The 27,200-nt window shown below is 48.8% G+C and overlaps 1 protein-coding gene and 4 non-coding genes across 5 annotated transcripts; all 5 read left to right on the forward strand.

The window, feature by feature from the left end:
* Positions 1-21,075: 21,075 nt before the first annotated feature.
* Positions 21,076-22,266, forward strand: LOC149334495 (uncharacterized). The gene has a single exon (XM_089556254.1). It carries the CDS (start codon positions 21,076-21,078, stop codon positions 22,264-22,266), a length of 1,191 nt encoding a protein of 396 aa, XP_089412380.1.
* Positions 22,267-26,105: 3,839 nt separating this feature from the next.
* On the forward strand, positions 26,106-26,177 carry TRNAA-CGC (transfer RNA alanine (anticodon CGC)). The gene has a single exon. It is a non-coding gene; the product is annotated as a tRNA-Ala (tRNA).
* Positions 26,178-26,243: 66 nt separating this feature from the next.
* On the forward strand, positions 26,244-26,315 carry TRNAV-CAC (transfer RNA valine (anticodon CAC)). The gene has a single exon. It is a non-coding gene; the product is annotated as a tRNA-Val (tRNA).
* Positions 26,316-26,381: 66 nt separating this feature from the next.
* Positions 26,382-26,454, forward strand: TRNAV-CAC (transfer RNA valine (anticodon CAC)). The gene has a single exon. It is a non-coding gene; the product is annotated as a tRNA-Val (tRNA).
* Positions 26,455-26,520: 66 nt separating this feature from the next.
* TRNAV-CAC (transfer RNA valine (anticodon CAC)) lies at positions 26,521-26,593 on the forward strand. Its single transcript has one exon. It is a non-coding gene; the product is annotated as a tRNA-Val (tRNA).
* Positions 26,594-27,200: the final 607 nt, after the last annotated feature.

The raw sequence follows: 27,200 nt of genomic DNA on the forward strand, positions 1-27,200 counted from the left end.
AAAGCACCAATGTATTAGCCCATCTATTGGAAATACAAACGCGGTTGAACAGAACTTCTAAAGAAGAGTCTTCGTGCATTCGAAATTAAAAAAGCAGGAGCTAGTATTCAGCTTCCCCTGCCAAAGAGCTGCTTATTTTGCAGTCCGTGGCTCAGTCGTCTTGTTCGCGTTTCATTTCTTGCTGATAGTACATGGCTAACATGTCGGTGAGCGTGCGGTTGAACCTTTCCGTAAGCCCATTGGTTTGTGGGTGGGTGTCTTTTAGATAAAATACTACATTTGCGAGCATAAGGGTCGGATCCCAGCGGTTGTAGGTACTCACTCGCTCGTACATGTTGATCCAGTCGTCGACGTCAGTGTTGTCGGTACCAGAAAACGTCCCAGGGTCACGAGGGGGTGACAGAACGAGTGATGTCATGGCCGGGGCTGAGGTTTGCTGGGCGGCGTCTTGAGTCATGATGAGTGAAGGCAACTGGCGGCCGCTGCGGAGCTCCGTCGTCGGTAGACGTAGGGGAAATCCGCACCTCCACCAAATATGTTGCGGGAAAGAATATATTTACAGATATTTACAAATAGACAAGACCAGCTGCGAGCGGCACCGAGAACACAGTCCGAACTTCGTTGTCGTCTTCTACTCTTCCCACTCGTGCCATCGCTCTTGGTCGTCGTCGTCTACCCGCATCAATATTATGAGAGGTTGTTTGCGAAGCAAGAAGTGGATGTGAGCGCATTTAAGGAAAAGTTTCTTAGTGCTTTACCGCGACTAGATGACGAACAGAAAGAAAGACTGGAGCTGTCGATAACTGCGCCAGAGGTCGAGCACGCGATAGAAAATTTGAACTTGGGAAGATCTCCAGGACCTGATGGGTTCAGCGCGGCTTTTTACAAAGCATACAAACACGAAATAGTGCCAGTACTGACAGCAGTGTATAATGAAGCCTACAAAGTAAATGAATTGCCCCCGTCTTATGGTAAATCCCATACAGTGCTAATCCCTAAATCCGATGAAGCAGAAAAGTTAAAGCAGGTCACAGCATATCGTCCTATCGCCCTCACAAACGTAGATCATAAAGTTTTCATAAAGAATTTAGCGCGTAGACTACCGTCAGTAATTCAAGATATAGTCTGTCCCCACCAGACGTGTGGGATCAAGGGACGCTCTATTGTTTCCAATATTCATAGAGCGAGGTGTGTGCTGAAATGTTGTGATAACACAAATAGCTGTGTAGCCATCCTTCAGCTATATCTTGAGAAGGCATTTGATTGTGTTTCGCACGATATCTTGTTCTGCATACTCGACCATGTGAATGTAGGGTCCATTATTTGCGAGTGAGTGGCCTTGGCGTACCGGGGCTGCACGACAAGATTAATTGTAAATAAGAGTTTGGGGGCCCCCATTAGCCTGCAGCGTTCGGTGCGCCAGGGTTGTCCCCTCAGCCCTCTTCTATTCTGCATTTACATTGAAGCGTCATGTTTGAATATCATGGAAAGTGAAAAAAATTCGAGGCTTCCAGCTACAGGGGGCAGAAGTTAAGCTGCTGGCTTATGCGGATGATGTCGCGGTGTTCACAGTGAACCGAGAAGGTGTAACCGAGGCCGTGGCATGCGTAAAAGAATTCACCAAGGTCACCGGTAGTAAAGTGAATTGGTCAAAGTTCCTGGGGCTTTGGCACGGAGAATGGCCCACAAAGGCCGGCAATTTTGCAAACGTGTCCTGGGTGACGACCCCAGTAAAGTACTTAGGCGTCCCACTGGACGGTTATCGCGATAGCGATTCCTACTGGAAAGCCCAGACGCAAGCCACGCGTGAAAGGGTGGAGAGGTGGAAAGGGCGACATCTTTCAATTTTCGCAAGATCCACAGTGTGTAATCTGTTTTTTATGTCTAGGCTGTGGTACGTGATGCAAGTGTTGCATTGTGCAAGGATGAACGTACAGAGACTGCACCGGATCTTTGCCGTTTTTGTGTGGGCTGCGGACTGGGAACGCTCCAGCCGGACCAATTTGTTTAGGCGGGTGAAGGACGGTGGCCTGAGTCTGGGACACGTATTTCTGCGGCAGATTGTAAGCAGATTTTGTTTTGTGCGCGATGTAAGCGATCCGTTTTTGCGCACTGTGTGCCAATTAAGGCTCGGAAATGGACTGCCGGACTTTGTTGTCTCAACCGAAAGTTTCTCGGGACGTATTTTTGGTGACTTTAGGGAGGTTGTCGCGAGTGTTCGATTCCTGTCTGTTCGATTTTCGTATGAATATTTATCTTCTGTTAACAGGAAGAAGTTGTACAAGGATTTGTGCGATGTAGTTCTTCCACAGCCTATGTACAGGGCCTTATACAATGGAGGCCTGGGACGCGACGTACTTAAGCGTGTGAAGGCGATGCAGGTGCCACCAAGTGCAAAAACATTTTTCTTTAAATTGCATACCGGAACACTACAGGCAGGACGTTTTTACAGGCAGGAAACAGACAGGAAACAAACAGGCAGCACGTTTTTACCTACTTCCCAAAATCCATAAGGTTTCCGCAGAAGACTTGTTTACCGCAGATATCCCCGGCAGACCTATAGTTTCAAACAATAACACGCCCACAGAGAACTTATCAATTTTCCTGAACAACTATCTTGCAGATATTCCCACCCACCTCCCTTCCTTTGTCGAGGATACACCGCACTTTCTCCCCATAATAGAGTCTCTGAATAACGCTTCCATTATCCCGGCAGATAGCATACTTGTCACACTTGACGTCGCCGCTTTGTACACAAATATTCCCATAAATGAAGGTATCGACGCACTCTCCAAAATTCTATCTCAAAGTCCTCACCCGCACGAAACTGAAGTGTACCTCACGCTACTTGAATTGGTACTAACACTCAACTACTTTGAATTCGATTCTTCTTACTACCTTCAAGTATTTTGAACAAGCATGGGCGCTCCCTTCGCACCCACCTACGCGAACATTTTTATGGGGCTACTAGAATCTAAACTTCTAAATTCATTTCTAAAAAAACCACTTATATACCTGCGTTACATAGACGACATTTTCATGATATGGGAGCATGGGGCTGAGACCCTGAAGGCATTCGTCACACATTTCAATTCATGCCACTCCAGCATTAAATTCACCTTCAACTCTTCGAAAACGCAAGTCAATTTCCTTGACACCACTGTCCATTTAGAAAATAGCAAGCTCAAAACCACACTTTACAGGAAGCCTACTGACCGACAACAATACTTAGATTTCACTAGCCATCATCCAAGACACTGCAAACAAGGTATATTCGTGGGACAGGCAACGAGACTAAGAAGAATATGCAGCGACGACGACGACTACCTGAAACACCTCCACTCGCTAAAAAACACACTAATCGCCAGAAATCATCCACAGACAACCCTTAATAATGCGTTCCAACGAGCAACCACTTTGAAACGAGATGTAGTTCTTAAAAAACGAACAAAAGCTAACAGTCAACGACCTCCTGCACTTATAACGAAATACTCAAACGCGCTTCCAAACATAAACAATATCCTGCGGAAATACCACCCCATTTTAACTGGTAACGACCGTCTCAAGAAAATATTTCCCGACGCACCAAGGGTAACATACAGACGCAACACAAACCTGAAGGACATCCTGGTTCATGCTAGGCTCGGTGAGAAACCACCACCGACAGTAACTTCATGCTCTCGACCTAGATGCAAGACATGCAAACATTTACAAAGGGACACTACGGTTAAAAGTACGGCAAGCGATTTCAGTTTCGATATAAAGACGAGTTTTGACTGCACATCGTCCAATATTATCTACATGCTCCAGTGCTCCTTCTGCCAGAAACAATATATCGGAGAAACCGGGCAAACAATGAGTGCCAGATTAAACGGGCACCGGGCTGACACAACACGGAATGAACAGAAGGCAGTGTCGACCCATTTTAATCAACGCCATCACAAATTCGACGAACTCAAATTGTTAATTCTTCAGTCAGGCTTCAAATCGACTAGGGACAGAAAATACAGAGAAGCATTCCTAATCCACAAATTTAAAACACTGCAACCAACAGGGATTAACATGTCCAGAGGAAACCTGGAATCTCTCAGGTACATTTCAGGGTTAGCATCATTTTAAATTAACATATTTATTTATTTATTTCCTCAAAGGTCTCGGTTGAGACATTACATGAGGGAGTGGACGGTTTCTGGCAAACAATGGTAAAAAATGTTAAGATGAAAGGCTGGCGACGCTCCGCTTGAATTCTAGTGGGTTGATGATAATGGCAACTTCGGTGGGCAGGTCATTCCAGTCTCGTGCAGTACGCTGAAAAAATGACTGCTGAAATGTCACAGTATGGGCTTGTAGGGGATACACTGCGTTACTATGGCTGAACCGGGCGATGCGGTGGGCTCTTTTTATGTAGGGGTTATCAAGAGGCAAAGAATGGAAAAATTTATGAAAAAGGTTAAGACGTGCTATCTTACGGCGCGAGGCTAAGGGGGGGCAAGTTGATTCGAGCTTTTAGTGCTGAGATGCTTGAGTGGTAGGAATAATTAGATAGAATGAATCGTGTTGCGCGGTTCTGAACCAATTCGAGGGCGTTAGTAAGATTAATTTGGTGCGGATCAAAAATAGCGTTAGCATACTCAAGCTTGGGACGCACAAAGGTTTGAAAAGCAAGCTGTTTAATAGGGGGAGGAGCGAGTGAAAGGTTACGGCGTAAATAACCTAGAGCACAATTAGCAGAATTTATTATGTGATTAATATGACAGGTCCAAGTTAGGTCACGCGAGATATGCACACCAAGATATTTGAATGATTCGGATGTTCCAATCTGCAGGTTATTAATATTATAATTAGGCGCTACGTAATTACGACGACGGTGAATGGACATTAACACGGTTTTAGAAATATTTAATGACATGAGCCATGTTTTACACCAGTCCTGTATGCGAATAAGGTCAGTTTGTAATGCGAGATGGTCGGTGGAGTTAGTAATGCTTCGGTAAACGACACAGTCATCGGCAAAGAGTCGGATATGAGAAGAAATGTACCACGGTAGGTCATTAATATATATCAAGAAAAGGAGGGGCCCGAGTACCGTTCCTTGAGGTACCCCGGAGAGCACAGGTGTTAAGGATGAAGAGTGTGAATTGGCATATACGAACTGCTGACGGTTAGATAAAAACCCTCGAATCCAGTTCAGAACACATGGATGAATATTAAGGCGCGATAACTTTAGTAAGAGACGACCATGGGGGACCTTATCGAATGCTTTTTCGAAGTCTAAAAACACTGCATCAGTCGGGATATTACGATCAAGGTTTAAATGTAAGTCGTGCAGGAAGAGTGCCAGTTGGGTGTCACAGGAATGATTCTTGCGAAAACCATGCTGGCTTGAGTGAAAAAAATGAACGGACGATAGGAAATTAGCAATATGCGAGTATAAAACATGCTCCATTATTTTGCAAGAAACGCTTGTTATGGAAATCGGGCGGTAGTTACTCGGCGATGATCGGCTTCCTTTCTTGAAGACTGGGATGACCTTGCCCACCTGCCAGTCACGTGGAATCGAACCGGTGTTCAGGGATTCCTGGAATATGAGCGATAAGAACAGGCTACACGTATGTTTAGTATTTTTCAGCACTTTGGCGTTGATACCGTCCACTCCAGTAGATGACGAGTTCTTCAGTGACTCAATTACCTTGACTATGCCGACGGGATGAAATGTGATATTTTGCATGAGCGGGTGCGTAAAATATGGTGGATCTGGAAGATTGTCAAGAGGTTCATTAGTAAAGAACATATGTCTTGCACGTGGTCAGACCATTTCCTAGAACCTCGCATAAGTATATTATCTTTTCAGGAGGACACAGGGGCGCGATGGGGGGCGCGGGCGTGGAGGTAGACAGGGACAAGCCCTTGTCCCTGTCTGCTTCTATGTCCGTGTCTTTTGTTGCGCCCCTGTGTCCTCCTGAAAAGTTATGAACCAACACGCCCAAATACAAGTACTTCTGAGTATACTATCACTCTCTGGACCCTTCCCAGGTCATATCTTCCACCACATTTCCGGCTTTCTCACCCTCTCCCTTTGTTCACCCTTTTTTTTCTTTTTTTTCTCCTAAACCACTACTATCAGTTCTCGGAAACCATGACATTCCTGTTACCCCCTCTGCCCCACCTTTTGGCTTTCTCTGAACTCGAGCCATCCCCCCCCCCCCCCCCCCCCTGCCTTGTCCTTCCTTGGAAATGCCCTCCCTTTCGTTCTCCTTCCAGTGCCTGCCTATTTTGTTTGCCTTGTTCTCACTTCCCTGTACCACGCTGACTAATCCTCTTATCTGAGTTTTTCAGGTCCACCCAGCGCCAACCCCCTGTCACAGCCCCTTCAAAGCCTTTGTTCATTACACACCCTCGGGATATAAGTTTTTCCACTATTGCCTTCCTGACACGCATAATCTGAACGAACAAACGTAGCGTTTAAAACAGGACACAGAAAGATGAGGACAGGACGGGGCTACATGTAGCCCCGTCCTGTCCTCATCTTTCTGTGTCCTGTTTTAAACGCTACGTTTGTTCGTTCAGATTATGTATGACCAACTGGCCCCACAGTGTACTCTGTTAAACTTCCTGACACGCATCCCCTCTCACACCACTTTCCTTCCCCACCCCCGGGGCCTTCCTCCTCGGAGCGAAGGCCCTATTTAATCCCTGCCAATGATGAACGCTTTGCCCAGACGAAGACAACTCCCCTTGTCGAAACGTTGGCTCAAGCAACCTGAGGTTTTCCCCTCCCTTGTTCATTTTGTGATCGCCAAGGACCATCTACCACACCCTCTCTCTACCACTACCAGTAACGAAATTTTTGGAGGGGAAGCATTTATTTCTACCTTGGGGAACACACTGTTTAATTTGTAAACAACCAGAAACAATAGACCACGTTTTTTGGCACTGTTGGGTGAGGGTATACTTTTGGGACATCTTACAAAGGACTTTAAAAAAGGAATTTCCGCTGGACTCTCATGGTATTCGGTACTTGCCTGTAGAGAGTGAGGATGGGGTACCATTCGACCTTATTATGCTAATGGGCCTCCATTGTATTTGGCGCTCCAGAATGGCAGGATATCATCGCGATCCTGATGCACGGCCAGCACGGATCTATTTTCGGGAGTGCATGCATAGGTATATTGAAGGTCAAAAACTTGCTCCTGAAGCTCCCGAGTGGCTCGAAAGAGTGGAGCGTTTGGTGACGCTTAAAGAGTTTTAACGTGACGAAGCCACGCCCCACCAGGCGGATAGTGTTGTTAATTATTGCTCATTGTGCTCTGTAAGTGTATTTGTGTACTGTGGTTCTTGCCGAAGTCAGGCAATAAAGAAAAAAAAAGCTATAGCTCGGTGGCAGAGCGCTGGTCTCGTAAACCAGCGGTCGTGAGTTGAATCCTCACTGGCGGCTTGAGGTTGGTGTCAGTTTTTTTTCTCTTTTTTTTTCATTACATGAACTTCCGTGCCTTAACAGACTTCTGCAAACTGAGAATAATTTCGGCGCGACTGGGGGACGCAGGAAGCGCATGCTTCGCTTACGCTTGGACTACGCTGTGCATCTGCGAGAGCGCCTGAAACAGGTAGTAAAGACAACGAAAGCGCTGATGATGTCGCCCTCTTTTGTTCTGACAAAGAGAGTGTACTTGAGGCTCTAAACTTGACTAAACAGTTCTGCGATGTATCAGGCGCGGCTCTTAATTTAGAGAAATTAATTAATAGAGGCGCGGCTCTTAATTTAGAGACCCTGTCTGTCAGGCAAGGGAGCCACAACACCTGGCAACGAAGATTCGGAGGAAGGTATGGAGAGCGAGGTTGAGCGCTTTCCAAACGCTGAGGTAACGGATTCAACGAGTAAGTTGGAACCTCTTGAGAAGAGTGGCGGCCGAGCGACCAGCGTCCCCGGACCGGCGAAGCGAGCCCACGACGAGAGCGGCAGCGAAAAGGAAAAGGCGGAGGCAGCTAGCATCGAGGAGCCGCCAACGAAAGCGGCACTAGGGACGAGACCGACTTTCAAACCCAAACCGAATGTCCCGACGGACAAGAGAGCCGTCGAAAAACCGCCCCCAACGCAAGGTCCGCCAGTCCAAGGGCAAGGCGTCTAGCTTTATGCTAGACGTGAAAGGTAAGCAGCATGCTCTCGGCCCTTTTTCTCTGTAACAAAATGGCTTCTGCACAGTCGCTAAAAATTGCCACATTTAACGTACGGGGTTTAGCCACGAAAAGGAAGCAGAACCAAGTGTTGCGCCTCCTAAATGACTACGACATCGACATTCTAGGTGTTCAAGAGACGAAGGTCGAGGGCGAAAGAGAGACCGAGAGCATGGTGCAGCGTTTCACGTACCGGTTTTATGCAGTTGTGAGTCACGCGGTTGGCCCTTCGGGGGGGTGTGTCTTGTTCGTCAAAAAGCTGCCAGGTCTTGTTGTATAAACGCATGCTCCTTTTCTGTCGGGTAGGGGAGTGGTCCTCGATTTTAGTCTGGTCTATTCAATGGCGTGTTGTCTGTGTATATGCATCTACTTTTTTCGATGAAAGCGCAGCTCTGTTTGATTTAGTGCAGCAGTACGTAAACACGGACAAGCAACTTGTCTTTATGGGTGATTTCAATTGTGTTTTGAGCTCCGCTGATAAATCTAGCCCGCGTGCTTTTCGAGATAAGAGCACAGAAATTTTGTCTCGCATTGGAAGACGTGGCGGAATGTTTTATGGGCAATGGACAACTGCAGTACACGCATTTTCAGCGGTATAATCACGGCCGCCTTGACAGGATTTACATATCTGTAGAACTGGTCCCAAAGTGCCAATGTTATGACGTTCTGCCCGTAACATGTTCGGATCACTGCGTGGTTCAGTGTACGATTGGAACCAGAAAGAGAGGCGGTTGTTTTCAGTGGGACCTTTGGAAGATGAACAATAAACTTTTAGAGGATGAACAGTTTACTAGACTCGTAGAAGCGGAAATTAATAACGTTGCTCTGGATACCGAGCAAGAACTGGGTCAAGAATGGGAACTTTGCAAACAACAAATTAAGATAAAACCTATTGAACAATCCAGCTGTATACGGCATAAAGAAAAACAAAATGAAATGAATTTAAAGACACTGCTTGAGAAATTTCTAGCTCTGGAGTGTAATGCGCCGTGTTTGTACATGGACGATGTTAGAAAAATAAAACAAAAGCTTCAACTGATTGACGAAGACCGTTATCGCGGGGCACTTGTGCGCGCGAGAGCGGAGAAACTGGTCATGGGCGAGACGCCAACAAAAAGATCTTTCGGAATTGAAAAAGCGAACGCAAGACGTAATCACGTGGGAGAGATTGAATGGGCGGGCGGCACAGAAACAGATAACGAAGGAATCGCGAAAGCTTTCTTTGAACACTACCAACAGCTCTTTTCTTGGCACAGTGTCAAGTTGGATAGATTTAAAGAATCCTTTCTTGAGGCGATGCCAAAAATTGACGACGAGCAAAAAGCTAACCTTGAGCGGCCAATAAGTGAACAGGAAGTGCAGCAGGCAATTAATAACTTAAATCCGGGAAAATCACCCGGGCCCGATGGCCTGAGTGCAGCTTTCTACAAAGCATTCAAGGAACAGTTATCACCATTGTTGTGTGCCTTATTTAATGAGGCTTATGAATTGAAGTCGTTGCCAGCATCGTTCGGGTCGTCGCATACTGTGCTTATCCCAAAAACTGACCAACCAGATAAGCTGAGGTGGGTGTCGTCATACAGGCCCATTGCTCTGACGAACGTTGATTATAAGATTTATATGAAGGTGCTTGCTGGCAGGCTACAAACAGTTATAGCCGAAATAGTTTGCCCCCACCAAACGTGTGGGATCAAAGCACGATCTATTTTTCAGAACATCCATGAAGCAAGATGTGGGCTCGAATGCTGTGATGCTACACGCGAACGTGTTGCATTACTGCAGTTGGACTTGGAAAAGGCTTTCGATTGCGTTTCACATAACATTCTGTTTAGTTTCTTAGACTACATTAATGTTGGTATAGTTATTCGAGAGGGAGTGGCCTTGGCGTACCGTAACTGTACTACGAGATTAATTGTCAATAAGTCATTGGGGGCCCATATCAACGTACTACGTTCGGTGCGCCAAGGTTGCCCCCTCAGCCCTCTTTTGTTCTGTATTGATATTGAAGCTTTGTGTTTAAGCAATCTTCAAAACAAAGGCATTGATGGTTTCCGACTGCAGTCTACTGAAATTAAACTACCTGCCTACGCAGATGATGTTGCGGTATTTTGTGTAAATAAGGAAAGTATAAAGAGGACAGTCGATACTGTGAAGCATTTTAGTGGAGTCACAGGAAGCCAAGTTAACTGGAGTAAGTGTCTTCGGTTTTGGCATGGAGAATGGCCGTCAACCTTCGAGACATTTGCTAATATGTCATGGGCTACACCGCCTGTCAAATACCTGGGAGTGCCTTTAGAGTTTTATAAGGATACCGAGCCATACTGGACACAGCAGATCCAAGAAACCCGCTAGAAAGCGGAGAAATGGAAAAACGCCCACTTGTCAATATTTGCAAGAGCAACAGTTTCTAACCTTTTTTTAATAAGCAAGTTATGGTATGTGATGCAAGTGTTGCATTGTTCTCGTGTTAATGTGCAAAAACTGCACCGAATTTTTGCCGTGTTCATTTGGGCCTCCACTTGGGAGAGGTGCAGGAGGACAAATTTGTTTAGGCAGGTGAAGTGTGGCGGGCTTGGGTTGGGCCATTTATTTTTACGCCAGATCGTGAACCGGTTTGTTTTTTTAGGGATGTAAGAGACCCATTACTGCGAGCTGTTTGCCAACAAAGGCTAGGTCGAGCGTTGCCTGATGTTGTGGTTCACACCGGATGTATGCCTGGCCGTATTTTTGGATTCTTTAGAGAGATTGTTCTAAGTGTGAAATTTCTTAGCGTACGTTTTTCGATGGAGTATTTGAGTAAACTTGACAAGACAACATTATACAAGAATCTTTGTGATGTAGTGTTCCCGGTGCCCTTGTATAGGGCCTTATACTCTGGAGGCAAAGGCAGTAATGTATTGAAACGTGTAAAGAAAATGAAAGTGTCACCTGGAGCAAAAACATTTTTCTTCATGTTACACACCGGTACATTGACGGCAAAATCATTTCTGGAGAAAAAAGGCTTGTTCCTTCCGTGGGTAGCCCACTGTCTGATTTGTAAACAGCCGGAGACAATAGATCATGCGTTTCTTCATTGCTGGGAGGGGGTGTATTTGTGGGATGTGCTTCAAAGGACACTCAAAAAAGAGTTGCCACTCGATGCTCATGGCATTAGATACTTGCCAACGGATAACCAAGATGACGTCCCATTAGACCAAGTAATGTTAATGTGCCTCCACAGTATATGGCGCTCTCGAATGGCCGGTTATCACTGCGATTCAGATGCAAGACCGGCACGCATGTATTTCCGAGAAAGCGTACAGATATGGCTGGATACGGCGAAATTACAAACTTGTGTTCCCGAGTGGCTGTCAAGACTGGAGCCCTTGACGGTACTCAAGGAATTTTGACATGACAATGCCTGCCCCTTATGGGTACAGGCTATTTGATCGCTGTGTATATATGTTTGCGTGTGTTACTGTTATTTTTGTGTCTAAGCCAGGCAATAACAAAAAATGCTATAGCTCCGTGGTAGAGCGCTGGTCTCGTAAACCAGCGGTCGCGAGTTCAATCCTCACTGGCGGCTCGAGGTTGGTGTCAGTTTTTCTTTCCTCTTTTTTTTTCATTAGATGAACTTCCGTGCCTTAACGACTTCTGCAAACTGAGAATAATTGGGTGTGACTCGGCAACGCAGAAAGCGCGTGCTTCGCTTACACATGGACTACACTGTGCATCTGCGAGAGCACCTGAAACAGGTAGTAAAGACAACAAAAGCGCCGCTATAGCTCAGTCATTCTACTTCCGGCCACCGAGCGTGACGGACGCAGGATCATGAGCTCCCACGGAGCGGCGACAGCGGCCCTTGCCGGCCGCGGAAACAGGCTAGATGTAAAAGATGATAACGACTACCAGATTATTCTGCCGCAGCTGCCCACCGGGCGTGTCGTGTTAAACACGGTTTTCTTGCATGGTGACGTGCGTGCGAGGCCCTTTCGGGTCGAAGATTTTCGTGAAGCCTTGGTCGAGACTGGTACGCTCCCCGACGTGGTGGCTTTGGGGGCGTATCAGGTGAACCACGTCTGGGCGGTGACTCTCAGTAGCGCGGAGGCAACGAAGCGCCTTCTCGCTTCTAAGGAGGTTCAGGTGAAAGACCGCCGGTGCATCATTATCAACCCAGAAGACCAACAGGTGAGACTGCGACTGCATTGGATGTTGCATGGCGTGGCAGACGAAGACATAAGGACGGCCATCGCGGCATTCGGAACAGTTAACGAAGTCACTCGGGAGCGCTGGCGGGTTCAAGGTTTCCACCAGAAAGGGTCGACTACAAGAGCCGTGCTCATGAAGCTGAAAGCTGGCATGAAAGTGGACGACCTCCCGCACCAAATACGAGTCGCGGGAGAGCTGGCTCTCGTTGTCGTGCCCGGAATTCCAATGCAATGTCTGCGCTGTGGAGGCAAGGGCCACGTCCGCAGGGATTGCAAGGTACCGCGATGTACCCAATGTAGACGGTACGGTCATGTTGCGGCGGACTGCGTGCGGACCTAAGCAGCGGCGACAGGGTCGACGGCAAGGGACGAGTCGGTAGACCTGCTGATGGACGTAGACGAGGCTGAAGCTGCTGCGAAGGGTGCCGGAGGTGACGAAGGGCTGGCAGCGACGAAGCATTCATCGGTGTCTACGGGGGAAGAGAGCAAGGTGACCGACAGCGCGGAGACGCAGACTGCGGCAGTGGTATCACCCGAGACAGCTGAAAGAGCGTCAACTGAGGGTGGGAGCCCTCAGCTTGACGAGTCGCTGAAACAAATGGACTGTGAGGCCGCGACGCGAAAGGACAACACTTTCTTGGCCAGTGTCTCCGGCCCCGCAAAACGCTCCCACGCACACACCGACAGTGAAGAAGACCAGGCGGCCGCGACTAACGCAGAGGAGCCGCCTGCAAAAGCACCTCCAGTACGACGACCACCTTTCAAGCCGCGGCCAAATGTCGCGACGGAAAGACGGCCGGCCGATAAGCCGGCACCGCAGCAGAGTGACCCTGGTCCACCCGATGACTCAGGGGCAAAAGACGGCGTCTAGCTTAGTGCTAGGCGTGAAAGGTAAGCACCATGCTTCCGGCCTCTTTTTTTCGCTACCAAAATGTATCCGGAGTCATGCCTTAATTTCGCCACGCTTAACGTAAGGGGCATGAGCGGGAAGCGAAAACAGAGTCAAGTGCTCCGCCTTTTGACGGACAGAGACATAGATGTAGTAACCGTTCAAGAAACCAAAGTGGAAGGGGAGGTGGAGACTGGAGGCATGGTGCAACGATTCACGTCGAGGTACTATGCAATTGTGAGCCATGCGATTGGCAACTCTGCTGGGTGTGCTGTGTTTGTGAAAAAGTTGCCTGGACTCGAAATACAGGCGTATTTTTCTTCTCAATCGGGCCGCTACGTAGTATGCGATTTTTTGTACTGCAACGTTGAGTGGCGTGTGCTATGCATTTATGCGCCAAATGTAGTGGAAGACAGGGCAACGTTTTTTGAGAACCTGCAACAGTATCTTCTTTCCGACAAACAAATAGTTTTCATGGGTGACTTTAACTGTGTTTTGAGCGCTCGCGATAAGAGTAGCACCCGAGCCTTCAGGGACAGAAGTACTGAGGTTTTGAATCAAATGATAGACGAATACGCCTTGGAAGATGTTGCCGAATGCTTAGAGGGCGCACGCGATGTGCAGTACACGCACTTTCAACGTGTCAGTCACGCGCGCCTCGACCGCATATATAGGTCACTTGATTTATTGCCGAAATGTCATAAGTACAATGTTTTGCCTGTGTCCTACTCTGATCACTGTGTAGTTGAGTGCTCTGTAGGATCGAAGAAGCGAAATAACAGCTTTTCGTGGGACCTATGGAAACTAAACTCTAACCTGATAAGTGACAAAACTTTCACTGATGCCGTGGTAGAAAAGATTAATAAAATAGAGAGGGAGGGAAAAAACGAAGTCGGGTTGCAGTGGGAACTAGTGAAACAAGACATTAAAATGAAGGCTATAGAACGGTCCACCGTTCTAAGGCACGAAGAACGATTACAAGAAAGGCAGCTGAAAGTTATGCTAGAAAACTTGTTAGCTCAAGAATGCAAACAACCGGGCATATTTATGGAAGACATCAAGAAAACAAAGCAAAAGCTGGAAATTATCGAAGAAAAACGGTATCAGGGAGCGCTAGTTCGGGCGCGAGCGGCAGATTTGGTCGCGGGAGAAACGCCCACTAAGCGGGCGCTTGGAATGGAAAAGGCGCACGCTCGACGAAACCAGATTCACGAGGTAGAATGGGCAGGCACTTCAGTCTCTGATAACGATAGCATACAGCTGGCCTTCTTTGAGCACTTTCAGACAATCTTCGCGAAACATGACGTCGACTCGAATGCATTTAGAGACGAGTTTTTGAAAGATATGCCACGGCTGGATGACGAGCAAAAAGTAATTTTAGAGCAGCAGATTACGCAGCAAGAAGTCGAACGCGCTATAGAAAGCTTAAACCCTGGTAAGTCTCCAGGCCCGGATGGTTTAAGTGCTGTTTTTTATAAAGTGTTTAAGAGTGAATTAACCCCTTTGCTGACTTCTTTATTTAACGAAGCCTACAATCGTAATGCTCTACCTCCATCCTACGGTACGTCCCATACAGTACTCATTCCTAAAACAGATGACGCGCAGAAACTGAAACTGGTTACAGCATATAGGCCCATCTCGCTGACGAACGTCGATTACAAAATTTTTATGAAGGTGCTAGCTGCCAGACTTCAGATGGTAATTAAAGAAATCGTTGGCCCTCATCAAACGTGTGGCATCAAGGGGCGGTCTATTGCTTATAATATTCACAAAGCAAGAAGTGTACTGGAGTGCTGTGACGCCCTTGGCGCTCGTGTGGCAGTTCTCCAACTAGATTTAGAAAAAGCTTTTGACTGTGTTGCGCATGACATATTGTTTTCTATCCTTCATCATGTTAATTTAGGCACTATTATCGCTGAGGGTGTGGCCTTGGCGTACAGAAATTGCACTACCAGGTTAATTGTTAATAAATCGTTGGGGGCCCCCATTAACGTTCAGCGTTCTGTTCGCCAGGGTTGCCCCCTCAGTCCTCTTTTGTTTTGTATCTATATAGTAACTTTGTGTAAGCACATTATAAGAAATAATGCTGTTCAAGGATTTCGGCTACAGACGGCTGAAGTCAAGATCCTAGCATATGCAGATGTTGCTGTTTTTGGCGTGAGTCACGATAGCATTTGTAACGCGGTCGACGGGGTCAAGCGTTTCAGCACTGTGACGGGGAGCAGGGTTAACTGGGGGAAGTGTGTGGGGTTCTGGCATGGACAGTGGCCAGTGACCCCAAAAAATTTTGCTAACGTGACCTGGCACACGACCCCTGTGAAATACTTGGGTGTCCCGCTGGAACATCACCGCGACAGCGAACCGTATTGGACACGGCAGGTGCAAGAAACACGCGATAAGGCTGAAAAGTGGAAAGCGTCCTATTTATCTATATTTGCGAGAGCCACAGTGTGTAATCTGTTTTTCATCAGCAAACTGTGGTATGTGATGCAAGTGATGCATTGTTCGCGAATTAATGTACAAAACTTTCATCCGCCGCAGCAACTGAATCGCCCCGACGTCGCACGCCGCATCGCTGCACAGTTTTCCCCGACGCGCCTTTCGTATCGCCGCGATGCCGCAACCCCAATCGCCGACCCGCTTCCGCCGCCGCACCGACCCAATCGCCCCGACGCCGAACGCCGCATCGCCGAAGAGTTTCCCCCAACGCGCCGCTTGAATCGCTCCGACAGCGCAACCCCAGTCGCCGACCAGGTTCCGCCGCCGCACCGACTGAATCCTCCACAACAGCCATCGACGGGCCGTGCTGAAGGCAGGGTCTCCTTGGATATCCCTGTTCTCGTCGACACAAAGGAGGTCAGCGCGTTGGTTGATACGGGCGCAGATTACTCTATCCTTAGCGGACGGCTTGCGACGGCCCTGAAAAAAGTGACGACACCCTGGGACGGTCCCGACATACGCACGGCAGGCGGACATCTTGTCGCACCACTCGGCATGTGTGCGGCCCGGGTTACGGTTCGAGGCTGCACATTCGTTGCCACTTTTCTCGTTCTCCGCGAATGTTCTCGCGATGTCATCCTTGGCATCGACTTTCTTCGCGAGCACGGTGCGATCATAGACCTCCCGAACCGCTTGGTGACGTTTTCTACCGCAATGGCCACAGAAGAACCTGCGCACCAGGGTTCTCGGTCCGCCCTGCGAGTCGCCAACGATAACGTTACGGTGCCACCACGTGCCAGCATTCTCACGAGAGTTACCTGCGACGAGCCACATAGGGGACTCCGGGTTATCGAGCCTAATGTCTCCCTCGTACTCACTAAGGGGGTTGCGGTGGCACGGGGCCTTGGATCCTTTCATGACGGTTGTACAGAGGTCCTTGTCACCAACTTCTGCAATGAACATCGACATCTGTTCCGTGGCACAGCCATCGCTTACGTTGACCATGTTCAGGAAGTGGCCGAATGCTTTGCTTGTGCGGAGGACACACCTGGAGCTGACGCCGAAGCGGTCACCAGCGTAGACATAAATCCTGGCCTTCCACCCACTGAAAAGAGGCAACTCCAGGACCTCTTGCGGGAGTTTGGTGCGTGTTTCACGTCGTCGTCCAAAGTGCGCCAAACGTCGATAGTTAAACACCGCATTATCACGCATGAAGGAGCCCGACCCATCCATCAGCAGCCCTATCGTGTGTCCCCTCGTGAGCGAGATGCTATTCAAACACAGGTCGAAGAGATGCTCACAGACGGCGTCATCCAACCGTCAAGCAGTCCGTGGTCGTCTCCTGTCGTCCTCGTGAAAAAGAAAGACGGGACACTACGGTTCTGCGTCGACTACAGGAAGCTGAACAGTGTGACCAAGAAAGACGTGTACCCGCTCCCGCGTATCGACGACTCCCTCGACCGACTTCGTCAAGCCAAGTACTTCTCTTCGGTCGACCTCAGAAGTGGTTATTGGCAGATAGAAGTTGATGAGAGGGACCGTGAGAAAACCGCCTTCATTACACCGGACGGGCTGTACGAATTTCGCGTCCTCCCATTCGGGCTCTGCTGTGCTCCTGCCACGTTCCAAAGAATGATGGACACCGTTCTCACCGGTTTGAAGTGGCAGACCTGTCTTGTTTATCTTGACGATGTCATCATTTTTTCCGCAACGTTCACGGAACATCTGCACCGCCTCAGGACTGTCCTCAAAGCCGTTCGATCCGCCAACCTCTCCCTCAAACCAGAAAAATGCCACTTTGGGTTCACCGAATTGAAGTTCCTCGGGCACGTCATTAGTGCTGACGGAATCCGCGCTGACCCAGAGAAGCTTGCTGCCGTTGCTACCTTTCCGGTCCCCTCCCACAAAAAAGCAGTCCGTCGTTTTCTAGGCCTGTGCTCCTATTATCGCCGCTTCATTAGAAACTTCGCCCAGCTCGCCAGCCCTCTGACGCTCCTAACCCGTGATGACACATCATTTTCCTGGGGCAACGAACAACAGACTGCCTTCGACGAGTTACGACGCCTACTCCAATCACCGCCCATCCTGGCACATTTCGACGAAGATGCCGATACGGAGGTGCACACGGATGCGAGCAACGTCGGTCTTGGCGCCGTTCTAGTTCAGCGGCAAAACGGTGTCGACAAAGTAATTGCCTACGCAAGCCGCGCACTGTCGCGTGCTGAGTTGAACTACTCTACCACGGAAAAAGAATGTTTAGCGGTAGTCTGGGCCGCCGCCAAGTTCCGCCCATACCTCTATGGCAGACCGTTTCGTATCGTCACCGACCACCACTCGCTGTGCTGGCTGAAAAATTTAAAGGACCCTTGCGGCCGCTTAGCACGTTGGGCATTACGCCTGCAGGAATTCGATTTCACCGTCACCTACAAGTCAGGCCGGAAACACACCGACGCTGATACCTTGTCACGCGCTCCCGTCGAACCTCCTCCGCAAGACACCACCGACGATGATAGCTTCCTTGGAGCGGTCAGCACATCTGAGCTCGTTTCCAGACAGCGTGCCGACGCCGAGCTCCGTCTGCTCATCGAACATCTCGAAGGTGGGTGCCCTGAAATACCACGACACCTAGCTCGTGGACTATCGTCGTTCTGCCTGCGGAGAGGGGTGCTTTATAAAAAGAACTCTACTTCAAATCCGACAACTTACCTGCTCGTCATACCGTCTGATCTGCGGGATGAAGTCCTCCTTGCCTGCCATGATGAACCGACTTCCGGCCACCTTGGAGTTACCCGCACCTTATCCCGAATCCGGCAGAACTATTACTGGCCCAACCTAACTTCAAGTGTCAAGCATTATGTCCGGACATGCCGGCAATGCCAGCGGCGAAAAAAACCCGCGCTCAAGCCTCCTGGACTGCTTCAGTGCATCGAGCCGCCACAAATACCATTCCACAAAGTCGGCATGGACCTCCTGGGGCCATTTCCTCTCTCGTCTTCCGGCCACAAGTGGATCGTAGTCGCCACTGACTACTTGACCCGCTACGCTGAAACGAAGGCCCTTGCGCGAGGTACTGCCGCCGAAGTTGCCCACTTCTTTATGCACGACATCGTGCTTAGACACGGCGCCCCATCGGCCATCATTACTGACCGCGGCAAGGCGTTTACAGCCCGACTCCTACGTGACATCTTAGCGCTTAGCCTTACTGCTCATCGACCAACAACAGCGTATCATCCCCAAACCAATGGTCTAACGGAACGGCTCAACAAAACATTGGCGGACATGATCTCGATGTACGTCGACGTTGAACACAAAACCTGGGATGACGTCTTGCCGTACGTCACCTTCGCATATAATACCGCGACGCAGGAAACCACCCAGTTCACCCCGTTCCGTCTCGTGTATGGCAGAGAGGTCCGCATGATGCTAGACGCCATGGTGCCTTACGGCGACGCAGAGCTTCCCCCTGAAGCTGGCCACTTCGTGGAGCAAGCAGAGCAGGCCCGTCAGCTGGCCCGCTTGCACATCAAGGACCAGCAATCCGCCGATGCCCGATACTATAACCTTCGGCACAGGGACGTGCACTACGAGCCGGGCGACCACGTGTGGGTGTGGACACCAGTGCGCCGCAAGGGATTGTGCGAAAAGCTTTTAAATAGGTATTTTGGCCCGTACAGAGTCCTGCGCCGCCTGAACAGCGTCAACTACGAAGTTGTCCCCCATGGAACTGTGGTCGCCGGCCCTCAGCGTCAACGGCCTGAAATCGTGCATGTAGTGCTCTTAAAGCCGTACTTTTCGCGTGACTGAGCGCTGTGTTCACGCTGTTTCGTACCTTTTCCCCTTACCCCACGTGTGTACTTGATTCTCCCTGCATGTCATCTAGCGCGCACTGTATAATTCACCTCACCCCCAGTCTTTTCTTTGTTCCTCCTCCCCTCACTGTACATACCCCATTCCACATCGAGACGATGTTTGCTTTCGCGGGGGGGAATAATGCCACGCGCCTAACGCGCCGCGCGGCCTCCGCGCTGAGTCGAAGACGACGACGAAGCGGCGGTGGGCTCTCGTGGCGCGCTGTTCTGTTCTGTGTCGTGGAAGCTGGCTCGTTAATTAAAAAGAAGGCTCCCGGTCTTGGGTTCTTTCTGACGTCTACCTTCACGGCTCCTCTGGTCGTGACAGTATTTTTGCTGTTTTTGTGTGGGCCTCGAAATGGGAGAGGTGTACGCGAACCAATTTGTTCAGAAGAGTGAGGGATGGAGGACTCGGGCTTGGCATTTATTTGCGAAGCAATTGGTCAATAGATTCTTGTTTTTGCGCGATGTTAATGATCCTTTTCTGCGCACAGTGTGCCAAGTAAGGCTCGGTAGGGCTTTGCCAGACTTTGTGATTTCAACTAAGTGTGTGACGGGTGGCATGTTTGGGTTTTTCAAGGAGATAGTTGCCAGCGTCCGATTTTTGAATGCTAGATTTTCAAAACAATATTTGAGTGATGTGAGCCGGAAAGATTTGTACAAGGATTTGTGTGACATCCTCTTTCCGGTGCCCTTGTACAGGGCCATGCACTGTGGAGGGCCGGGCTACAACGTATTGAAAAGAGTAAAGAAAATGAAGGTACCACCGGGAGTCAAGAGTTTCTTCTTTAAGTTACACTCTGGAACTTTACCTGTGAAAACTTTTCTTGAGGCAAAACAGATATTTCTTCCTTGGGGGTCGCATTGTCTCATATGCAAACAGGCGGAGACAATTGATGACGTCTTTTTGCACTGTTGGGAAGGGGTCTATTTCTGGGACGTGCTGCAGAGGACTTTAAAGAAACAGCTTCCAATCCACTCATACGGAATAAGGTTTTTGCCAACCAAGAACGAGGATGGGGTACCGTTAAACTTAGTCATGCTGATGGGCCTCCACAGTATATGGCGCTCCCGCAAGGCAGGGTATCATTGTGACCCTGACGCACGGCCAGCCCGTATGTATTTTAGAGAAAGTATGCACAAGTTTCTGGAAGAACAAAAGCTAATAGTGGAGGTTCCTGAGTGGTTACCAAGGCTGGAACCCCTCGTAACTTTAAGAGAATTTTAACCTAAGTCAGGCCCACTCTTTGGGATCCTGATTAACTGTGTATACTGTATGTACATATTATTATGTTCTGTTTTGTAATGTCGAAGCCCGGCAATAAAGAAAAAAAAAGCTATAGCACAGTGGTAGAGCGCTGGTCTCGTAAACCAGCGGTCGTGAGTTCAATCCTCACTGGCGGCTCGAGGTTGGTGTCAGTTTTTCTTTCCTCTTTTTTTTTCATCAGATGAACTTCCGTGCCTTAACGACTTCTGGAAACTGAGAATAATTGGGTGCGACTGGATTCCACTTCCGGCCACCGAGCGTGACGGACTTGTAATGACTAGCTCCGTCGGAGCGGCTACAGTGGCCATGTCTGGCCGCGGAAACACGAATTTTGGCTCGGACAGCGAGTACCAGGTTCTACTGCCTAGTTTGCCTACAGGGCGTTTTGTTTTGAACACAGTTTTCCTGCACGGGGACATCAGTGCTCGCCCCTACAGGGTGGAAGATTTTCGAGATGCGTTCGCTCCACTTTCGCTTCTGCCGGAAGTTATCGCCCTGGGGGCGTATCGCATGAGTCGTGTGTGGGCCGTAACCTTCAAGGACGCCGACGCTGTGAAGAAGATTATCAACATCGGTGAGCCCAAAGTGAAAGGTGCCCGATGTCTTGTGATAGATCCTGCAAACAGGGACGTCCGAATGAAGCTACATTGGCTCCTACACAGCGTACCGGACGAAGACGTGCGGCTTGCCCTCGCTCCGTTCGGGAAGGTGACGGACGTCACAAGGGAGCGATGGCGTGCACAAGGCGTGTCGGACAATGGTTCAACTACGAGGCTGGTGACCCTTAAGTTGAACGCCGGCGTCAAGATGGTCGACTTGCCCCACCAGGTGAGCGTAGCCGGAGAGCTTGCGCTTGTGGTCGTGTCGGGCAGGCCTCCCCTTTGCCTGCGCTGCCGCGGCACAGTCCATATTCGGCGTGAGTGCAAAATCCCACGTTGCGGTGCTTGCCGTCGTTTCGGGCACGAGGAAAGCCAGTGCGCTCGGACGTACGCCAGCGTCACCGGACCATCGACCAGTGAGGAGACAACAGAGCTGCTCATGGATGAGGCCGATGCGGAGGACGCATCGAGAGCGGCGAGCGGGCCAGTGGCAAGCGAGACCGCGTCGGCTGCTCCTCGGGCGGATCAGTTGGAAGCGCAACTTTGCCCGGTTGACACTCCGGCGCAGTGGCCTCCAGCTCCTGCACAGGCTGACGATGTCGTGACGAGAGATGCGACTGCAAAGCCTGGGGACTCTCCGGTGAGCGCCGCCGGTAATGTGGCTGAGCCCATGGACATTCCACCAACAACCAGTGTCACGGCCGGAAAACGGGCGCATGATGACAGCGCAAGCAAGGAGCCGCAGCAGGATGCCAGTAGGGGTAATGAGCCTCCTCCTAAAACGCCAGGTATGAGGCGAGCGTCCTACAAGCCGCGGCCGAACATTCCGGCCGACTCACGGCAGGCGGGGAAACCGCCTCCGTAGTTTTGCACTGTAGAACCCGAGCTGGGGCGTGGGTGGTTTGTGGTGCGGGAGTGATGGTAGACACCATGCGATAAGGGATTTTTTTTTCGCTCGATATGGCGATCAATCTCACGGAAGCACTGCGTGTAGCAACTTTGAATGTACGAGGCCTTGGGGCAAGAAGGCGACAATGCCAGTTGAGCGCCTTCTTCTAGAGAACGATCTGCACGTAGTAGCAATTCAGGAAACGAAGATTGAAAGTGAGGAGGCGACGGATCGAATGGTGTCTGTTTTCCGTACGCATTTCGATGTATGCGTGCGTCATTCTGTTGGTGCCTCATGTGGCTCTGTTCTCTTCATTCGGAATAACATCGGTATCGCTGTGCAGTCTTTGTTCTCCTGTGAAAGCGGCGACCTCTTGTCGTTGATTTTGTGCATTGCGGCCAGAATTTCAGGGTTATTTGTGCGTATGCGCCAAATGTAGAGACCGACCGGAAAATGTTTTTTGAGCGCTTCCAGACATATTTAAACTGTGACAGGGTGCCGGTATTAGCGGGCGATTTCAATTGTGTTTGTCATGCCTAAGATCGTGCAAATGGTGCTTCGGTGCGAGACAAAAGCGTGGACGTCTTGAAAGAAGTGGTCTACGACCACTATTTAGAGGATATTGGGAATGTATTCTTATATGGTACCCGTCCGCAGTATACTCATTTTCAAGGAAATAGCCATGCACGGCTAGACAGACTGTATGTGTCAGCAGAGCTGGTACCGCTATGTACAATGTACGAAGTAAAACCTGTGCCCTTTAGTGACCATTCCCTAGTAATAGCAACTTTTGGAAATAAACAAAAGAAAACTCGTTTCAACTGTCACTTGTGGAAATTTAATTCTAAATTATTTGAAGACGAGGGATTTAATAATGGAGTAACGCAAGAGCTAAAGAAGCTACTTGCAGTGCAACGGGTAAACAACGCTACCGAATGGGAAGAGTTTAAGCAGCTTGTCAAAATAAGAGCGATTGAAAAATCTAGCACCTTGAGGTACGCAGAGAAACAAACCGAAACACAGCTTCGCGATCAGCTTGAATTCCTGATCAGTATAGAAAGCGCTGAACCAGGAACATGTTTTAATGAAATAAGGGATGTAAAAACACAGCTCGAAAGAATAGACGCTGATAAGTCCAGAGCGGCAGTTATTCGTGCACGGTCCGAGAAGCTGTGGGCAGCGGAAACGCCAACAAAGCGTGGTATGTCTGATGAGAAACGATACGCATGCCGGAAGGAAATACGACAAATAAGCACCGGCGCAGATATTTCGGCAGACAGCGCAGTGTTATCAAGCGCGTAATCTGTGACCACTTCAAAGACGTACTGGGTCATTCGCGAAAAGCCGAAGAAAAGTTTTACAGTGAATTTCTACCGTTCATGCCGAAACTTGACGAAGAAGTGAAAACGCGTCTTGAGCAACCGATTTCCGTGAACGAAATAGAGCACACGATAGACACATTACCAATTGGTAAAGCTCCTGGTCCAGACGGCCTGGGGGCTGCTTTCTACAAAATATTTAGAGCTATGATAGCTCCTGTCCTGCTGAAAGTATTTGCCGAGTGTTACGAAGCAAAACGTGTTCCCATGTCCTTCACAACTTCACACATTGTGCTCATACCAAAAACTGATGATCCGGAAAAACGCCTGTTGGTGAGCTCTTATCGTCCGATAAGCCTCACCAACGTTGACTACAAAATATTCATGAAGGTGCTGGCAAAAAGATTGCAGGGAGTCATAACCATGCTGGTAGGGGAACATCAGACATGTGGCATAAACGGGCGAAGCATCGCCACTAACATACACGTAGCGCGATCCGTACTAGAATGCTGCGACTCTTTTGACGACCAAGTGGCGATGATGCAGCTGGATCTGGCAAAAGCCTTTGATCGTGTTTCCCATGAAGTACTCTTGGCCATATTAGATTACTCGAATGTGGGCGAGATAATAACAGAGGGCGTGAAAATGGCCTACGCAAATTGTACAACTCGAATTGTTGTCAACGGAGACCTCACATAGAGCCTGCAAGTGCGGTCTTCTGTGAGGCAGGGTTGTCCTTTGTCACCCTTGCTATTTGCGGCCTACCTTGAGCCACTTTGCCTGGCTATCCAGAATAACGACCGCATAATGGGCTTCAGGCTGCAGTCAGCGGAAGTGAAAATCTTGGCATATGCCGATGACATTGCAGTTTTCTGTTGAAATAGAGAGAGTGTGAAGCCACAGATGTAGTACACAAATTCTGTAGATCCACTGGGGCTCAGATCAACTGGGAAAAAAGCTACGGGTACTGGCATGGCAGTTGGGAAGTCACGCCCGACTACTATTCCCGAATGCGCTGGTCCACCATTCCGACAGTATATCTAGGAGTACCACTTGACTGTTACCGAGAGCCTGATCGGTACTGAAATGAGCAAGCAGCGAAAGTCAAGGAAAAAACCGATGCTTGGCAAGGACGACAATTGTCCATATTCTTACGTGCCACTCTTTGTAATATTTTCCTTGCCGCAAAGATATGGTATCGGATGAGTGCGCTGAGCGCAGATGCCAGTATCGCCATCAGTGAAATCCTTTTTCTTTAAACTTCACACTAGCACATCATCAGTAAAAACATTCATTCATTCATTCATTCATTCATTCATTCATTCATTCATTCATTCATTCATTCATTCATTCATTCTTTTTTATTTACACCAAAAAGGTGTGGGTAGGCACCGGAAAAAAGCGAAAAAATTTTCGCTTGAAATGCGCCGGCGCCCCCCTGTACATGGCATACAGCGAAACAGCACACAAAGTAATCACATATCAATTCATACTCTGTTAGTTTGTAGACGAAAACTATTAAGAAAACAAAAACAAAAATATACACATGGTACAGATCACTCTTCCACCATTCATTTATATTGACAAGTTATGAGAGGAACCTGGTGTTGATGGAACGCAAGCTGCATTTTTACAATTGTACGTTGCTGGTACAAAAGGTATCTAGAAGTCGTGGCATTGTGGAACACAACACCTGGCAACCGAATTGCGTTCTAGAACTTGGAACATGCCACAATTCTTGGTGCCGAAGTGTGTAAGTAGGTATATTGGCCTTAAGATCAGCTAGCTTCAGAAACACGTGCTGGTTATTATTGACACATTTCTTAACACATACACAGTAGTCATATAAATTATGTACAGGAACAATATTGTAACGTTTAAATAGTCCTTTAGTATGAGAATAATAGTTTATGTTTGCAATATAACAGATTGACCTTTTTTGCAAAAGGTACACTCTGCTAACATTCTTCTGAGTAGAATTTCCCCATACCAAAGATAAAAGCAGATAAAGGATGCAAGATAAATGCATCTTCATTCCCTGGTCAACTAACTGTTTTCTATGCAAGAAAGCTGAAACCATAGAACATGTTTTTTTGGACGGTTAGGACCCCATCTTTTTCTGGGATGTCCTTCAAAGGACTTTAAAAAAAGACTTACCCTTAGATTCTTACGGCATAAAATTTTACCATTACACGACGCAGATGGCATTCCATTGGATGCGATTATACTCCTGGGCCTGCATAGCTTGTGGAAAACAAGAATCCAGTTCAACAATGCTGATGTAGAAGTTCGTTCTGTACGGGAACATTTTATTCAAAGTGTTGTACGTTTCAGAGAAGTGCATCGAGCACTCCTTGAACCGCCAGAATGGGCTGATGTCCTTGACGTTTTGACGCAACTGAAAAAATTTTAACATACCGTGTCAGCCAAAGCTTGGTTGACACGTTTTATCTATTGCACATTTTTGTGAACGTTGAAGTCAGCAATAAAAAAAAAACTTCCGTGGTGTAGTGGTTATCACGTGCGCCTCGCACGCGCAAACCCCCGGTTAGATCCCGGGCGCAAGCAAGTTTTAACAGTCTGTAATATTGTTGAAACCCAGAAATAGCGATTAGCGAAGGTGTCCTTTAACCCGCTTCCGTGGTGTAGTGGTTATCACGTGCGCCTCACACGCGCAAGGACCCGGTTCGATCCCGGGCGGAAGCAATTTTTAACAGTCTGTAATATGTTTGAAACCCAGAAATAGCGATCAGCGAAGGTGTCCTTTAACCCGCTTCCGTGGTGTAGTGGTTATCACGTGCGCCTCACACGCGCAAGGCCCCCGGTTCGATCCCGGGCGGAAGCAATTTTTAACAGTCTGTAATATTTTTGAAAACCAGAAATAACGATCAGCAAAGGTGTCCTTTAACCCGCTTCCCTGGTGTAGTGGATATCACGTGCGCCTCACACGCGCAAGGCCCCCGGTTCGATCTCGGGCGGAAGCAATTTTCAACAGTCTGTAATATTTTTGAAACCCAGAAATAGCGATTAGCGAAGGTGTCCTTTAACCCGCTTCCGTGGTGTAGTGGTTACCACGTCATTGTGCTTCCGGCAGCCGAGCTGAACGGATCGCAGGGTCATGGTCTCCAGCGGAGCGGCGATAGCGGCCTTTGACGGCCGCGGAAACAGGATCGATGACTGCAGTGATAAGGATTACCAGATTATTTTGCCGGCAATGCCAACAGGACGTGTTGTTTTCAACACCGTTTTTCTTCACGGCGACGTGCAAGCGAGGCCGTTCCGGGTCGAGGACTTCCGTGACGCCCTGGCCGAGACCGGTACGCTCCCCGACGTGGTCGCGTTGGGGGCGTACCAAATCAACCACGTGTGGGCGGTTACCCTGCGGAACACGGAGGCAGCAAAGAAGTTGCTCGCTTTCAACGAGCTGCAAATTAAGAGACGCCGCTGCCTCATTATCGACCCGGAAGGCCAGCAGGTAAAGCTGCGGCTACACTGGATGCTTCATGGTGTGACCGACGACGACATCAGGACGGCATTCGCGGCGTTTGGCAAAGTGACCGACGTTACGCGTGAGCGGTGGCGGATACAGGG

This window comes from Amblyomma mixtum, chromosome 8 (assembly GCF_055824585.1).
Source record: "Amblyomma mixtum isolate Tamu chromosome 8, ASM5582458v1, whole genome shotgun sequence".
In the NCBI taxonomy this organism is placed as follows: domain Eukaryota; kingdom Metazoa; phylum Arthropoda; class Arachnida; order Ixodida; family Ixodidae; genus Amblyomma; species Amblyomma mixtum.